Source organism: Elaeis guineensis, chromosome 6, assembly GCF_000442705.2.
Source record: "Elaeis guineensis isolate ETL-2024a chromosome 6, EG11, whole genome shotgun sequence".
In the NCBI taxonomy this organism is placed as follows: Eukaryota; Viridiplantae; Streptophyta; class Magnoliopsida; order Arecales; family Arecaceae; genus Elaeis; species Elaeis guineensis.
This window is the reverse complement of record NC_025998.2, coordinates 7,516,592-7,534,485: the sequence shown is the minus strand read 5'-3', so window position 1 is coordinate 7,534,485 and position 17,894 is coordinate 7,516,592. Positions and strand designations below refer to the sequence as shown.

General features: G+C 37.2%; 2 protein-coding genes across 3 annotated transcripts; both read left to right on the top strand.

Moving 5' to 3' along the window:
* Positions 1–376: 376 nt before the first annotated feature.
* On the top strand, positions 377–3,568 carry LOC105047435 (CASP-like protein 3A1). Its single transcript, XM_010926355.4, has 3 exons — positions 377–735; positions 945–1,080; positions 3,213–3,568. The coding sequence occupies exons 1-3, from the start codon at positions 422–424 to the stop codon at positions 3,426–3,428; spliced, it is 666 nt and encodes a 221-aa protein (XP_010924657.2). The 5' UTR covers positions 377–421; the 3' UTR covers positions 3,429–3,568.
* A 2,894-nt stretch (positions 3,569–6,462) lies between these two features.
* On the top strand, positions 6,463–17,834 carry LOC105047434 (nuclear pore complex protein NUP85). 2 transcript variants are annotated; one of them, XM_010926350.4, is made up of 18 exons: positions 6,464–6,967; positions 7,751–7,853; positions 8,080–8,190; positions 8,324–8,401; positions 9,391–9,465; positions 9,587–9,643; positions 10,107–10,226; positions 10,301–10,501; positions 12,357–12,467; positions 12,579–12,616; positions 12,737–12,893; positions 14,574–14,675; positions 14,803–14,859; positions 15,037–15,183; positions 15,352–15,422; positions 15,540–15,627; positions 16,822–16,878; positions 17,289–17,834. In XM_010926350.4, exons 1-18 carry the CDS (start codon positions 6,579–6,581, stop codon positions 17,484–17,486), a joined length of 2,160 nt encoding a protein of 719 aa, XP_010924652.1. In that variant the 5' UTR covers positions 6,464–6,578; the 3' UTR covers positions 17,487–17,834. The 2 variants fall into 2 exon arrangements, with proteins under 2 accessions (XP_010924653.1, XP_010924652.1); XM_010926351.4 differs by lacking the exon at positions 14,803–14,859 and having other exon boundaries at positions 6,463–6,967; positions 17,289–17,703.
* The last annotated feature ends 60 nt before the right edge of the window (positions 17,835–17,894 follow it).

Below are 17,894 nucleotides of genomic sequence, written 5' to 3'. Positions count from 1 at the left end.
ATCATTTTATTAAAAGAATTGGGTAATTGTCAGGCATGCTTATGATCTCACGCTGCTCCTGGTGTCAGACTTCACTCCCACAAGCAGTACGCGGGCAGAAGCTACCGGAGTCTCCACTCAGCTCTTGTCGGTCATGAGTCATGACCTCCAATGGTAAATTAGATCATTATAGTAATAGATAATTAGATCAAATCATCTATAACCCGCTAGTGTTAGGATAACCATAAATTAAAGCAGCATTCCCGGGGTTCCGGCCTTTATCGTGTCACAGATCGGTCGTCCTCCCACCACTCTCCTCTCGACACGCGTCCCTTTCGTACGACAGTGCGGTACGGTCGCTCTTCCCTACATTTTTTTAAGTACGTCCCATCCTACCTCCCTCACCTCCCCATTAGCCTCCAAGAACTAGATTGAGAGGGAGATGGACGCGGCGGTGAAAGGGCGGAAGGCGCCGGCGGAGGTGGGGATCCAGATGCCGGAGGTGGCGAAGGTGGCGGCAGCGGCGGACTCCGGGACAATGAGCGGGCCGCTGGTACCGGCGACGGGAGGGACAGACAGCGCCGCCGAGGGCGGGCGGCGGTGGGAGGTGGCCGGAGCGGTGGTGCGGGCGGTGACAGTGGTCTCGTCGCTGCTGGCGTTGGCGCTGATGGTCTCGGCGGAGCAGCGCGGGGAGCTCTCGCTCTTGGGCTTCCAGCTCCCACTCTACTCCAAGTGGTCCTTCTCCGACTCCCTCGAGTAAGAAGCGATGAATCTGCCACCCTCTGTGCCGTCCATCCTAGAATTCCCCCCTTTTCTTTTTAAATTATTTTGATCTCCCAAAATACGCCTCCATGGCCGAGAAAATGGAATGGACGGTCGTGATTGATGGATGTTGTAGCGGTATTAGATTTGAACTTGAGTCGGTGTACCGCATGGTGTGGTTATCATTTCTGGTGTTTGGTCAGGTATCTGGTGGGGATCTCGGCGGCGGTGGCGGCGCATTCGCTGTTACAGCTCCTACTCACCATGAGGAAGCTGCTGAAGAAAGCGCTGGTCATCCCATCTCGTCGTCATGCGTGGGTTATATTTGCCGGCGATCAGGTACGTATTCTTTAACTACTGCTCTTTATTTAGCTTTGATATTAGTGCAACGAAGATCTATTGTGCTTTTTTTTTTTTTTTTTTGCTTCCTTTTTCTTTTTTAAAAAAAAAAAAAAAAACAAGGTAGCACCATTATGATTCTATCTTTTATATATTGTTCTCATTGTTTAAACGATTTGGGTGTGATGAATGATATGTATCTCTTAAACTATAGATTGCTATCTGTTAGTTTAATTTCTAAATTTTAGCAGACGCAGGTGAATGATTGAATCTAGTATGTAGCTTGTAGGTAATGTTTGCAAAGGTGTAGTATCATGTAACATATATGTTCCCATCTTCTATAATGCATCATGGAAGTTAAGAGGTTTGGAATAGGAAATGTATCTGTTCCTGCCTTTGAATAGTTATTGAATAGTTATGGCCGAACCCAGCATTTATGTTGGCTCATAAAAACCGACACTGTTTCATTATAGGGATCAGAACATTAAATAGCTTTAGTAAAGGTGGTAGATACACCTAACTTTGATAGAACAGGATTCCACAGTAGATTGTTCAGAAGCAGTAACTAGTAGTCTAGCAACAACTGTATGTAAGGGGATAAAATGATGCCAGGATGGCTCTAGTTTTATTTTTAACTGTGAATCTAGATGCATTTTGGGTCTAGTCATATTCAAATGGTGTATGTTGTTGGCTGTGTTATATTGGTAAGCTTTGCGGACGTAGAGATACTATGCTTTTGGTGGCATATAATTTCAGATCTGAAAATTAATGTCAAATTCTAATCATCATTTTAATTAACATAAATCGTGTGAGGCATCGGTCTGCAAAGAACCATTTTTCAGAAAATGATGTGTGGTGCGCAAAGCATTGTGAAAATTTGAAAATGAGGTTAAGGAAAAGGCCATGGATGAAAGGGACTAGGAGATGAGGGGTACAGTGGTTGGTGTCAAGTATAACTTGCCCGCTAAGAAAAAAAAGGGTGCACCATTCAGCCCCTTACTATTTTGGCATAACCTCAATCTGGGTGTATGTGGGATGCATTGCAGTTTGTGACTCCAAGCTAAGGATATGAAAGCAAATTAGAGTTTGTATATGAGAAAAGATATTTGGCTCAATATAAATTGCATGTACATTGTTGTGACTGCTTTTTTAAAGTACTTTTTAATAAGAGAAGCTTGTCAGTTTGAGCCTAGATACTAGTGGCAGAACAAAACGTTTCATGTGCTCATGCGAAAAGAATCTTCATCGTTGCAATCTATCTTTGGGAATTTGATCAGATATTTTGAGATTTGATCATCAACTCTGCCTGGTAATCAGCTTCACAAAATATATCGGATGCCCCATTTGTTGGGCACCTTATGGAAGCAAGATGTATGAGCTTGCGGAGGTTTGTTTCACGAACGGCCAATTGCAGGCCTTCTTTTCATGACTTTCAGATGCTTATCTTCCTCCAGTCCTTTCTTATTTAGATGCATACCATTCTTGGTTGCAATCACATCAGCAGGCTCAGCATCCTTTATAGTTTAGATTCATGACTATATATATGGTTGTCCATGACACCTTTTCAGGTCTTAAAGATTCCAAGTGTAATAGCCATGCTGATTTTCTCGTGAATGGCTTTCATTTTTTCAGTCTATTTATTTTAGTTTATATATGTGATTTTGCTAAGCTCCCTTATATGTAAAAAAAACTTGAGTTTTTTTTTTACATACATGAGTTTTTATCTGTAACCAATAGGAACAACCAAGTATACCATGTGATCTGCAAATTTATATGGTACTCGATGTCTATGTACAAAAATTGATCTATAATTATTTGCCTATGCTTTTTCATTTGTATGTGAGCATATATAGTTGTGAAGTAAACAAAATTAGCTATGCATATGATGTTTAGAATGTGGTTGCATATGTGTCTTGACAGGAAAACTCTGCAAGGTTGCATGCTATGCCACAGGGTATTTGCCCATTCATGCAAAATTTTTAATGAAGAACACTAATTAGCTGCCTAATAATTGCTAACTGTATAGATATGTGACTAAACAAATATGACCACATTTGTTTCTACTTGATGAAAATGGCAAAAGATATATAAGCTATGGCAAGATATGATATCGAAACTTTTGCATATGTCAGGCTTTTGCATATGCTATGATGAGTGCGGGCTCAGCTGCAGCTGGTGTGACCAACTTGAACCGCACAGGGATCCGGCACACTGCACTTCCAGACTTCTGTAAGCCTCTGCACCGGTTCTGTGACCGCATGGCTATCTCAATTACATTTGCTTTTATTAGCTGCCTCCTTCTAGCTATCTCTGCAATTCTGGACGTGCTTTGGTTGTCCAGGTCCTGAGTGCTTTAAAATCCCACTTGCTACCATACTATGTTCCATGTAAAGATAAACTAAAAATTAGAGTACATGACTTTGGATATTTTGTTCAGAATGGATGATCTGAAATGCCTCGAGATTTGCTCTTGTATGTGATTGTGTTGCCGGCATCGATGTGGAAATTGAACAAATTGCATCTTCTTAGCTGTGAAAGTGCTCTCCACAACACATTGGATGGTGAATTAGAAAGAAATCATCTTGGTAATGGCCTATAGTAATAATAGTGGGAAAACTGCTGTTAATTTAGAAAGTGACCTACCATGGGCAATATTTTCAGCGGTAAGTCCAGGGAATGTCCGCTCCCACTGCCGAGAACTTGGCGAGGAGAGGTGGTGTGCATGATCACAAGTGCCATATAGGCATATCAAACATATTTGAGTTGTTTGCCATCTAAATACGGCACGTACCATCACTGTTTTAACTAAATTCTCAATTATAAGGATGCAATCTAACACATTGTAGAACTGTTTCTCTAACTGAAAACCCGTCATGATTCATGTAATGATGAAAATTCTATACATCCAGACAGCAAATCTGACACAATTTTGCGGTATCAGTTATCTTTTCCCCGGTGGGAGAACAAGCTTATTGTTTTTACTCAGTCTGCATTATTATTTTAAAGACAGCCCTACTTTGTGTCTGGAACTCTTTATAGCATGCTGCCCTAATCGAATAAAACTTCTGGATGTACCAATGTGTAACATGAGATCAAAACATGTATTATCGTGATCCTATCTAAAGCTAGAAAAATAAATGAAGAACTGCAGGAAAAGTAAATCCAATTAATCTGAATTTTGTTATGCAGGTTCGCTTATCTACTAGATTCTTAGCAAAATCTGGTGAGAATTGGGTCTAGATGCTCGGAGGACAGCGGAAAAAAAAAAAAAGGAAAATGAGAGAAAAACCATCGCATAGGCCATAGAGTGCTCATTGTGCCATGGCCCACGGTGAGACATGAATCTTGTAAAGCGGCAATCGCATGGCCCACGATGAGACCTCCACATGATAAGGACATATTTGTGTGATGGTTCTCCACGAATTTTAAGAGCTCTATTGCCTCCGTGTGATAAGGCCATGAATTGCCCATTCCAACAGAGGAAAAGGCTGCTTTATGCTCTTTGACCACACCGGTTTCTTTCTTAAGTTGTCCGTCAGTAAACGAGGTGTCGCCCAAAGCAACGTGACATCAATTATGGTGTGGCTTGTCCTGAAATGATTTAAGGTTCTTTCGTGCAGGCTTGACCATAAAATAGATGATGCAGCGTGGACAACTTATCATTAAGCAACCATGCGCCCGAAGGATTCGCCATCAGCAGAATATGTTATCCGAGAATAATCCGATTAAGACTTGGCCAAGAAACATAAACAAATCTGTGTCCGTGCTAAATCGTATAAAGAAATCCTTACCTAGGATCGAATCAATGGGACTTTTGATATATTTATATTGTATTTACTAACTGAATATAAAAACACGTAATAACCTTTTGATGTCGATGTGTCCAGAGAATAGCATTTTCTCCATCTACCCATAAGGCAGATCCCCCGTCCTAAACTTTTCAAGCTTCTTGATAAACTAGCTAAACTTTATATAATTTTTGTTTTTAATATTTTTATTATTTTAATTATCATGATAAATGAAGCTGGCTAAATCTAGCCAGCCAGCATGATCAGAAAAGAAGTAGCAGAGATAATATATAGTCATGGTATTCTGTAGGAGCGTGCTTAGGTCGACTCAGTTTGGAGCTAAATTTGAAATTAAATTAATTTATATCAATTTTTTAAAATTTAAATTAAAACCGGACCAATTATCTAAAAAAAGTGCTTAAAATTGATTTTAAAAAAATAATTTGGTTCTATTTGATTTATTAGATTGATATTCAATGAGCTAAGTCTAAATATAAAAAAAATTGTTTGATATAGGATTGATATTCAATGGACTTGACAAAATGTGTTGGATTAAATCTACATACAAAAAAATATATTTTACATAAAAGTATAAAAAAAATAAAAAATTGAAAATATACATAGACATTTATGTGTTGGGCCGATCGGTTTGAATCAGTTTTCTGAAAACTCAAACCAAATTTAAATTGAAATTTTTTGCTTCAAAACTTTTCAAATCGGAGCCAAACCAATTATTTTTTAAAAGAATAAGATATAAAATGAACTGAAAATGCTGATTTGGTTTGGGTTTGCAGTTTAGCTGTTTTTTTGTACACCGTTCATCACTACTTTATACTTGCTCTTATCATTAACACTTGGAGATCTGGATGATGTACACTCCACGCTTCCCCTTCAGAGCACCACAACAGCAGCGCCTCACAATTGCTGTTAGGGAAGCCCAGTCCCTTGCTTTAACAGATATCCCAAGTCCTTCTCATAATTGGGGCAGAAAATGAAAGCTTATAGATGGGAAATGTTTGGGCGATGTCTAATGGAAAAGAACCCTTCCACGTCATGACCTCAACCATATAATTAGCACCTCTCAAGATCACAAAAAACCACTATTTATACCACTATATTTATGTCATTATTGCCACTTCTGCCTTCACCACTATTATTACTGTTATTATTATTATTGCTATTTCATCACCACCTACATTACTACTATCTCTGTTATCTCTATTGGCTGCCTGCTATCATCATCTCTACATCTTCATCATCATATTTATATTTTAAAAAATATTTAATTATATTAAATATATTTATATTTTTAAAAAAATTAAAAATTAAATTAAAAATAAATATGAAATCCTTACCAAACGACAGCTAGATTTTGTATTTTTCTGGAATCACAACATGAATGATAGGCTGTTGGGAATTTTCCTTGCTAGCTAACCAGGGATTTTTTCAAACATGTATCCTGACGCATAATGACTGGAAGTTTGGCTTACAAGGCAGTCGCGGCAATAGCTTTCGACGGGAAAGACGAAACATGTGTTGGAGGTCCATCGTCACGTTGCTATTAGACCATTAGACGAGGCGGTGTTACAGCGTGCACCGGAGATAACACCGGATGGGTCCAAGTCCGTCTATTCACTAAACGCTTTCAAAAACCCTAGGCCCTCAAATACCGCCCCTTCCCAAAACCCTAGACCCCTCCCGTTGGCCGAGATGCCCGGCCTAGCGTCGGATCCCGGCGATTCCCTTGTCCCCTTCCTGCCGGATGTCCGCGACCCGGTCGTCTACCCTGTCCGTCACGGTGTCAATCCCCCGATCTTCCGCGTTTATGTCTCCTGGACGAGGGGGAACTTCCTTCAAGTCGCGTGCCTTCGTCCCCCGGCGGCGGAACCCGCCGGCGGCGAAGAGGACGGAGTTTCGGATGAAGAAATCGGCGGGAAAGTAGTGGAGGTCAAGCTTGGCGCCGGCGACGAGGAGATCAGTGAGGCCCAGAGGCGGAGAATCGCGTATGGCTCTGTTCCTGCCTTTGCGTTGCTCCAGAGTCGGAAGAATTCCCTCGCGGCCATGTCAAGAATGTCTGCATCTTCGATTCGCACGGAATGGTATCCTTTTCTATCCAATCCCCCCCTCTCTCTCTCTTTTTCTCTCTGTATATTATGTAGTGGTATGCTTTTTGGAGTTCTTCCGAACTAGGGTTTGTATCTGGAACTATGGTGTTCAAGAATTGGGCATCATTATCTGTCAGTCAACCATCGCGCTATTTTTTGTTGGGGGGTAAACTTCTTCATGGAGTTTTTATTTGCAAGAAGTCTCCGACGTCTAGTATGGTATGTATGGGAAACTTTGGGTTATTTGACTTTGCCATGTTCCCATTTATTTGAATTAGTTACAAGGTTTTTGTTGAAATGATTCAGAAATCATATTCAGCCAAATTGCTTCTTTAATTGCATAGTCAATATCAATGTCCAAAGAGGATGATTGTAAGAAAGAACAAGGCTCGGTGGTTTCTTGGGTCTAGTATTCACCATTTATTTGGCACTTCAATTGGGCTTTCGGTCTTGTTCTATTCTTTCCAGATATCATACTGTTGCATTTATCTTAGAATATTTAGAGAAACTTGATGAGCTTTTGGAAACAGAATCCACGCATGGGTTGGTTGGGATACCAGATTGGCATCATTCTTCTAACTTTTACTGTTTATACCTGCCAAGGATAGGTTCTTTCAGTTAGTTTCTTGGATTGATAAACCCTTTCTTTGGTAACAGGGGGAAGCAGCCTTCTAAGGACTGCTATAAACTTTATATTCGTTATTGTGCTTGCTGGTTTGCAGAAAAAGGATTTGGGCTGTAAGTTGTCCTCTAATATGATGTTTGTGGCACATGCAGGTGGGAACATGTTTTGGAGTACAGTCGTCATATAAGTGATCTTCTTGGTAATCCCATGCTTCCTTCTAGCACAGTGATTGAGGACCCTAAGATGATTATGCAGGTGAGCCTGTTCTGTAAGTTGCTAATAAAATCATGTTTGATGGGAAGCAGTTGCTTCCGACTCAAACCATTTTTTCTGGTCCTTGTTTATCATTTCTGCTCTTTGATTTTTATAGCCTTTCTCTAACATCATATGTTGGATTTCTATTGGTTTCCAAATCTTTTTTTTCCTTTTTTTTTCCCTTTCTAATTGCCTCTATTGAAGTTAATGGACTCTTTTCCTACAGCCTCACGAGGAACCTACCACATTAAAGGCTGCATGGCAGCTAATGGAAATATTTTATGTGGATAAGCTGTCATCAACTTGGCTTCCAGAGCGCCTTGTCGATTGGTTAGCAGTAATGCTCTTTCTTTTTATTCTTCATCTTCTTTTTATTCTCATTTGTTGTGTACTGACGCAGCAATTTTCATTCTCCATTATGGGCATTTAAATGCTTGCTTCTGTTTTTATTTTATATTTTCCTTTCCTAGGATTATGACAGCCTCCTGACAGAGACTACAATCCACTCAAAGGTTGAGGGCCTGCAAAAAAGGCTTTCCAGTTTAAAGGTTTGATTTTCTTTGCAATCTATCCACCATCATTTTCTCCTGTTCTTATATATATATTTTTTAGATGATTTTGTTTTTGATTTGGCCTGTCATCGTTATTTTTATCTTTCTGATTTGAATTTACTTTTTGTGTAGAATAATCTTGTTGTGAAGTGAAATGGCATTCTTAGTTGCTTTAGTTGGAGTATCGTTCCTTGAATCCCACTCAATCTGTCTTTTACTATCTCCATGATTTCCCTTTTTTGTTGGTTCAATTACTCTTGACCATTACATATTATGATGGTCGATCATTCAATATTAGAGTTCTATGTTTTTAAAGACCTCGATAATCAGCATTACACTTTTTAAGTTTGTCACAAGTTGAACCCTCAATATTAAAATATTATATTCTGATTAGTTATTTATGTAGTTGGGCTTGCAAGACCAGAGGTTGCAACAGAGAATTCACCTGTAAACTGTGATTGTGTCGGCCCCCACCATCCTTTTTCTGTCAAATATACTCTTAAGTGTTTGTATTAATTGGTGACTTGGAAACTTTGTTGGAGAAAAACTCTTGAGACACATGGTTCTTCTGAGCAATGTAATTGTTGATACCTCTTAATTTGATTGTGCATTTAAAAATTGACCATTGATGTGTTTCATTATTCTATATCTTCTTGTACACTAATAAGACTAGACGGTGAGCCCTGGTGCAATAGTAAAGTTGCTTTATTGTGATATGGATGTCACGGGTCTGACATACGGATAGAGCCTCTCTACATGCAGGGGTAAGGTTTCACATATCTGACCCTTTCAAACCTCACGGTGGTGGCAGCCTCGTCCATGAGGCTGCCCCTTTTGCAAATGATAAGGCTACCACCATTCGTTGAAATATATGGCTTGAGATATATTTGGATTGCTTTGTACAAAATACATTCACGGTGAGGTTTATACTTTTAGGTTATTTTATCGAAAGAAGCAAAACTTTTACTTAAGCATATGCAGAACAGGTGGTAGTTGAGGATGATCCTGAGTACTGGGAAGGAATGTCAGGAGCACTTGCAGCTGGGTGGCTTGACGCTGTGGTAGGATTTTTTGAAGTTTGTCTATCTCAATGTATGCTGGCATCTGCATGCTGTATCATTACCGCATGTTCAGATCTTGTAATCGCCTCATGAGCTGAGAGTATGCTATTCCTTTTTGCAGGTGAAATTGTTGAGATTACATGGATCTTATCAACTGGAGCAACTTGGCAGCCGTGAGGTTGGTAAGCATACCAATGAAAGGTTGATTTAAGTGCATTTTTTCATCACTAATATTTACATGAGAAATCATATGCTACCGAGAAAAGACACCAACTTTTGTGATTTGGAAATTATCAATGTTTCTTCTTCTAAACAAAGAGAGGCTTTTGGAAGTGCCAAGTCACTAAGCTTTTTTTTTTTTTTTTTTCCTTTAGTTTCTATTATAGCATACCTAACTTTGGGAGGGTCAGAGAGTATGGCATTTCAGCTATTTTTATGTGGTAGTTCTCAGCATCTTTTTCTTGCTCTTATGACATGTTTTTCAATACTCTGATTTGAAAGGAGCACTCTGCCATAGTCTGATTTTCCTGTTAAAACAAAAGGAACTCATATTCAGTATGTTGAGAAGTTGATATCAACATTTGAGAAGATGGACTAGGTATTGTTTCATGCATTGCTTTGACTCCATATGCATGGTACAGACAGAAAATGGGCTGGTAGAGGCAGTTGCTGTTCTTGTCTCCACAATGCCACGCATGCGTCCTCATCTACCAGCTGGAAGATTAGGTCAATGCTATAAAACTAAACCAGATTTTATCAAGGTATGACTTCATAATGCATAACATCATTGTTTGTGTCATTGATGAGAGGCTAAGCATGTTATCTCCACTGCCAGGCATGGGAGAAATGGCGGCTCCATATAAGTAGATTAGATTCTAGTACTTTTTGGGTTCAGTGCAGCCATCACCAAACTCGAGAAGGTTTGAGGAACTTGTTACAGATCATGCTGGGAAACATTAGCAATCTTAGAGCTGCAACTTGTCACTGGATGGAGCTGTTTATTTCTCACTTCCTCTACATAAGGCCACTTACAATGGTCAGTACATATATTTTGTTTTCTAATATGGACAATAATGCTCTGTAGTGGTTTTTAGTATGTTAGTTATTTATTCTGATGTCATTCCTTGGTTAACTACTTAGGATAATTTAGTCATAATTTCACGTAGTAAAATGATTGTCATGCTTTACACCTAGAATTGAATAATAGGTTTACTTATGTAAAGTTTTGTGAGGCTTGACAGCTTGTTTATGGAAATTAATTAATTTAATTAATATTTTATGTTCAGAGTGATAGATGTACTAGAGGAATGTGAGGCAGATTGCAGATGCATTCTTTATTTAATCATTGCGGTCATCTCCTTCCACACACAGAAATGTTTCACAAAATCAGGAAGGGTAATATTGCTCAGCATTGTGATCAATTCTATACTCTCTTGTGAATTGACTGGATGAAGAAGTTTAAATTTGGCTTAGAGGTGTTTATGCCACTTGATGCTCGAAGCTCCTGGGTATTGTCATCCAGTTCATTGGGCAGTCATTGCATTAATGAGTGGATTCACAAAGATCTTCTCTACACTCTGCTTATCAAAATATAGTGCAATATTGAAGGGGACAACCAATTCGGCCAAGGGTTGCAAAATCAACTCGATTCAGCTAGCTGCTGGGAGAGCATTGTTTCCATCTACTACCTGATAGACCATAGTGTGTTTGTGTTTTGAGATTTCTCAAGTAGTTGAAAATTCTAGAGAATGCTACTAATGGATATGGATTGTTAAGAATGAGGAATGCTATTGCAATCTTTACTGGAAAAGTTATTGAATGCCCTGTATCATGCTGAAGGTTGCCAAGAAGATAGAACAAATTCTATGCGCCATCTAAATATAATAGTAACTAGGATCTGAAGATGTTGATGGAGCTGCCTTGCCACACATGTGACACCACTTGAGTAAATGTTGATGCTAAAGAGCTTCAACAACACTATGATACATAAATGGTGTAGTGAACCTGACATGAAACTGCCCTTGGATTGTGTTTATGACAGGAAGTGTCTTCATCTTAAGGATGGTTGTTTTAAAATTTTTAATGCAGTTTTGATCTTGTTTGTGCTCTGTGTGGGTCATGTCACTCATTTGTATGGCAGATGCTTAAATGTCTGGAACATAGAGCAATCAAATGTTTTTCACTTTTGAGGATGGTTGTTTAACTGAACTATTTGTCTACCATGCTAACATGGTTTTCATGTCAGTATCCAATCTGAATATGCTATGTCCTAGCAAAATAATGTGCTATATATTGTATGTATATGTGTATGTTTGTTATGATAAGTTAGCTAAACTAGCCACATCTGGTGAAGTGATGAAACATAAAATAATGGTCAATTAATTGGGAGGCTATGAGCATTATTCTCCCTTCCAATCTGTACATTCATCTCTTGGAGCCCCATGAAAATTCAATAGGAACTTTTGTATTCATGATGTTTATTCAACTCAATGTATCTTTGTTATTTTTACTCAGTACCTAATGTTTTTAGTAGTTATGATAAAATTACATCACTTTATTATGTTGTGGTGTCGTTAATTTTAGATAATGTTTTAAGGATTAGAATCTCGCCATTGTATTGTTATCCTACCTTATGTAATATATCTCAATCTAACCCAAAATGTAATTCCTATTCGAGAAAGTTGAAGTATCCATTCATACCAAAAATTGATAGGATAATCTCCTTTCCTTATCTGGTTAGAAATTCTATGGGATTGACTGCAAAATTTGATTGGAAGTGTCCTTCAGCCAGCTATAATCGATTTTTTTATTACCCAGTCTTTTCTATATCCCCAACTTTTTTTAGCTTTTTTTTAATTTTATGTACCAAGGACTTTATTACCATGTCTCAGGGCCTAGACGAGTTCCATAGCTTAGCTCAGAAATGCATGCAATTGAAATCATCCTCCAGTTCTAACGGGCTGATGGGCCTCTTCATTGGTATTCTTGGAGAAAATCCTGAGGTGAGAAAAGGATTACATACTCGTAAATATTTGGGCTTAAAAAGATGACAATATTTTTCTACAAGAGATATATTTAGTTTAATTGTGTAAATTTCTTACTCATTTTTTTAGGTTGTGTTAGCAGAATGCTCAAAGACATTGGGACCATGGTAAGCCATAAGACCTCCATAGAACTGCTATTTGGTTTTTAGTTGCAACAACTGTGATAATTAGGTTTGGATCTGGTATGTATGTCATCTAACAAGTAGCTCATGCTTCTGTTTAAGCAGGATGGTTGCCCATGCCATGGAATTGTTGACGGTCGATAATGGTCATGCTGACATTCTATTGCATGAGGAGAGGTACAGCTTGGGAGATATCAGCATAGAAGAACTCCACCGACTTGTGTATGCTCAAGTTTTGTCTTCTCATCCTTTGACTTGGCAAGTGAGTTCCTATCTTTTTGTACTGAATTTATCAATTATAAAACCTGATTTATTGAGGAAAATCTTACTCTATGTTTGGTGGGGGTTATGAGAGGGAGGATGGATGGGGTTAGAACCTCCATCCACTATTTGGTTCAAAAAATTGTAGGATGGATGGATGAAAATGAAAGACTATCCATCGACTCTAGCCCACCAATTTGCATCCTCCCAATTTGAGAGGATGCAAGGAAGGATGGATGGAGCATATGAGGGGTGAAATTCTACATTGACAAAATTATCCCTCATTATTTTTTAACAAACCTATAACATTTCTTTACTTTTTAATTCATTTTATTAGTATGTATTTTTATATTATGTATACTATTAAATTTTACTACTAATTATTTTAATTTTAGTACATAAATTCCATGATTATAAATAAATAATTAGAATTATCTTTTGTTTTTCTATTTATATATACTGTTCTTTTGTTGATTATTTGTATAAAATTAATTAACTACTTGGATTAAATTATAAAATAATTAGTTATTTATATAATCAATATATATAAAAATTAATTTATATATTTAATTTATAAATTATTTATTAAATTAAATTTAAAAATTAAATATTTATTTATTTTTATATAATTATAAATTATAAAGACTACAAGTTTATATTTTGCCTTACTTCTTTAGTATAAATAAGTGTTATAAATTGATAATTATTTTTTTTTTTAGTATAAATAAGTGTTATAAATTGATAATAATGATATTTTTTATCAAAGGATGGTTTAGTAAAAATGTTATATAAATATCATCCATTCTCCCTTTTGTTTCTCTTATACCAAATAGAGGAGGAAATCATTCCCATCCATCTTTTTGTGCTTCACCAAACACATGGGACAATGGATGGAATCCATCCATCCTCTCCTTCATCTATCCTTCTTTATCTATCCTTTATACCAAACATAGGGTTAATCTATCAAAGAAAATCTTGCTTATTAGGAGAGTGTGCTTAACATGAGCTTTATGAGTCTAGAGAGGACCAAGGAAATGCAATCTTTCCATAGTATGCTTCTGGAGGTTTATAGATTGACTTCTGTGCCTACATGATTAATTGTCAAGTAGTTGTTTGTTAAAGTAAATATACTGTTCTTAAATTAAGTTGTTTTAGAGAATTTTCTAACTTTTGTATTTATAGTGTGATATAATATTTCACATAGACAAAAAAGTAAACTTCATGTCTTATCCAAGTTTTTGATGTAAATGAAAAGCTGAATTGATGGAAGGGTGAGGAGCATCCTCAGGGCTACACATTTTCATATTATCTATTTTTAATATATTGGGCTTTTGAAAGCTACATAATTCAAGTGGTATGTGTTGTAGTATAAGCAGGCCTCTGCTGCCTGCCAAGCTCCCTTTAAATTCTGAGTTTAGTTTTCTAGTATTTATTCCTAGCACCTCATATTCTTGCTCCATGCTCAGAATTTTGAATATGTTGTCATTATTTTCTTTTTTGTTACATCTTCTTCTATTATAACAAATTTCCACCAAATAAATGGCTGAAGATCAGTTTTTAATGTGCATTATAACTAGCAGTCCTTTTTTAATCTGTAATCCATTTAACCTGCCATCTTATTGTTTGTTCTTAAAGCACTTCTTTTTGACTATGTTGCTAATACTATGTCATCACTTGTCAGATTGCACCAACATATCTAGCATCATGCCCAAAGCAAGGTTTGGGTCTGTTAGAGATTTTACTGTACAAACAGCCTGTGCAACATTATCAAATGATACTTAAGGTGATTAGGCTTGTCATTTGATTTGGTGACATTAATTTCCTAATTGCTATTTCCTTCTATTTGAATATGCTGATTTTTGTTGGATATATGATTTATGACCCAGATATTCTGTTTTTTATTCTGACAGAATCTTGAGATTTGCCGTTTATATGAACTGGAAAACATCAGTTCAAGTATTATGAAGGTAGCACTAGTGATCCAAGAATCTGTCATCTAGTTGTTAAGTTAAATATCAAAAAGTTTGCGGTGATTGCTTCAAATGCATTGTAGTGGAAAAGGCCTGAAAATTTTATGTGCCGGAATACTCAGATCTTAAATGAATAGAAAATTATATCGATTTTATCTGTCTTTTACTGGACAGATTGCTGGCACATACCACTGGAAGCATGGTAGGAAGGGTTCTGGTGTTTACTGGCTCCAACAAGCACGTGATGAAGTTCGGCTCAACAAAATTGCTCAACAGCTATTTGAATGTATTGGGAAGTCAATCTCTGATGACAGTTTCAAGGTTTGTATTTCTTTTCCTTGTGAAATGGTTCACGCACATAAGAAGTCCTATGACATGGATGGAAGGAAATTTGCAATAGTCACTTTAAATAATGTGGTAATTGATCACATGGAAACAACTATGTTAACTGCTTTCCTTTTTTTTTTTTTTTGACTTATATTTTCACAGCAATGGGAGGGATTAATTGAACTTCTTGGTTCACAAGTTGGGACTGCAGGAGGCCTCGAATTTCTCCACAAGTACTACTTTGTGCTTTCACTTCCTTTTCTTGCCATTTTACCATTCTATTTAGTAGTTTTTTTTCCCTTTTCTGTTATTTTTGTTCCATATTTTTAAGGTATGTACTTGCACAACAGGTATCGGGATTTTAAGAGGTCCCTTCAGCAGGTGCAAGATGGAAGTCCTGTTGATGCTGCTCGGCAGACTATGGAATCACTTATGCAGGTGGCTACATCTGAATTTTGCTTTATCTGAGATATGATTTTGGCTTCATTATTACTCTTGGCAATGCGATTGCTTTGTTTGATATGATGTGCTTATTTAGTTGTTTGCCTTAGTCCTTCTGTGCAAATTTGCTGGGCACTGTAAATACCACATTTTATCTATCTGATTTCTAAAATCAAATTTAGCATTTGGTCAAATGAATTTGTGTTCACTGAGATGTACGTATACAGATTGTAGAGGCTCTTTTGAATCATTTTCCAGATCCAACATACATTCAGACTCAGAAAGGTAAAACAGAGAACTGGACAAAGGGGGAAAGCAAAGAAGTCAACAGACTATCATTTCTCTCCCTTTTTCATGTGGATTTACAATGCAGAAATCTTATTATTATGGTAGTGATGTAAAACTTCTCAGGTCTTATATGAGGCCGAAGATTCTGATTATACAAATTTCAGCATTTTTGTTGCAAGCTTAGTTAACTTCTCACTTCTCCAATCTGGTTATTGGCCAGAAAATTGTAAATAAAATTTAAATATTGAAGAATGATATGATTCAGTTGAGTGACAATTTCTTGATGGTTGAATTGTAACCTTCAAACTATAGTCTTTTACATGGACCTTAATTGCTTTACTTAGAACAAGACTAGATTCCGTGCATATTTCTAGTAAGTGTTGAATGCCGACATATTAAGATGATCTTATGATGCATTGGTTAAAAGAAATTGTTGAGTTTCGTTTCATAGCCTGAAAAGTATTGTCAGGTACTGCTGGATCTTCACATTGTAAAATATCACTTCTGTTTATCTCTTGTTGTGATGACGTTGGTTGGTGACAATTTTAATTAGAAAATTTACTGGCCTGGAAGAGGGTCTGCTGATTGTTGAAGGCAGTGTAGTCTTGCTATATGGATTACAAAGATATACTCTTTTCTCCAATTTCTGAATGATTTAGTCGATAGATCAGCTAGACTTGCAGATTTTAGGATAATTTTACCTGCTGAACTGGCTCTTCACATGGTTCTCATGTGCTAATATGACTGTGCGAAGTTCATCTGTTACAATCAAAGATGGTGCCTATGAATGCTGTGTAAATTGACTTTGTTTTTTTGTAAATAGACAGTTACGATGTTTTTATTTTGTGCATCTAGTATCTAAACAACAGCACTGATGGAAAATGTCTATTTTAATATCTACAGCTTATGAAAAATTCATCAACACCACAACGTTTCTGGCTTCCTCTGCTGCATGATTCAGTAAGTAATATACGTAGTTAATATATCATTATTGATGCCATTTTATGTCATGTTTCTCCATTGTTGATGAGTTGTTTCTTTATCCGAAAATACCCTTTTTTTTAATAAAAGGGGAATTTAGTTGCCTGTGCAAAATATCCAGCCCTTTTTGCCTGTCAAGGGGGGGAAAAAATTCTATGAGTAATCAGATTATGTCATCATTTAGAGAAGTGACTTAAAAATATTCTTTATTGAATTGCTTGGTTTGCCCAACCAATGAGTGAGGAGGTTTCACCCTCCTTGACTCCAATTAGATTGGATGTGTGCCTGTTTATTTGCATTTCTGTGCATAATTTGCTTGTGTACATGTATCCATGGGTCTCTGTGGTTGTTCTGGTTTTAGATCTGAGACTTTTCCCCATTGAATCCAGGTTAAGTTGCTAAACTGGAAGGCTCAGCCGCTATTGACTGTATCTGAAACGAATCTATTATTGAACAAACTGCAAGAATTATCCATGGTGAAGCTGCACCCAGATTTCTGTGAATCCAACTTGCCGCCTCAGGCCTTGAGCTCTGTCAGATTGGCCCTGGCTACAAATCTGGGGCGTGCTGTTCTTGAAGAATGCTGAAACATTGGTTACCATCGTGGGTCCTGTGTATTCTCGTTTTAAAGAATGACAATTTTCAATAATCTGTTCACCTTTTGAAGTCCCATCAATTGCATCCAAAGTCCAAACTACCATCTAGCAGTTTGTCGTGGGGCTTTTGGACTGACTACTGCTCTACTTTCATTCTTATTTGTAACTAGTCTTGAGCATGAGCTGTAAGGTATCAATTTTGTATTCCCACTGGAACTCTTTGTACATGGGTGACATATTTGTGGTCTGAGACATGGATCTGATTTCACCTTTTAAGTTTGTAACAGCTAAATAGACATGGAATGATGTCAAAGTAAAATTTCATGAGCGTTATGGATTTATGCAAGTACCAAACATGCTTTTTAAACAACATTGACAACCACCTTTGCAATAGATTAC

Coding starts and splice junctions, on each gene's coding strand:
- LOC105047434 (XM_010926350.4), top strand. CDS start 6,579: ATGCCCGGCCTAGCGTCGGATCCCGGCGATTCCCTTGTCCCCTTCCTG. Junction 12,468..12,578: donor TTCTTGGAGAAAATCCTGAG/GTGAGAAAAGGA, acceptor TCATTTTTTTAG/GTTGTGTTAGCAGAATGCTC. Junction 14,860..15,036: donor TCAGTTCAAGTATTATGAAG/GTAGCACTAGTG, acceptor TTTACTGGACAG/ATTGCTGGCACATACCACTG.
- LOC105047435 (XM_010926355.4), top strand. CDS start 422: ATGGACGCGGCGGTGAAAGGGCGGAAGGCGCCGGCGGAGGTGGGGATC. Junction 736..944: donor TCCTTCTCCGACTCCCTCGA/GTAAGAAGCGAT, acceptor GTGTTTGGTCAG/GTATCTGGTGGGGATCTCGG. Junction 1,081..3,212: donor TTATATTTGCCGGCGATCAG/GTACGTATTCTT, acceptor TGCATATGTCAG/GCTTTTGCATATGCTATGAT.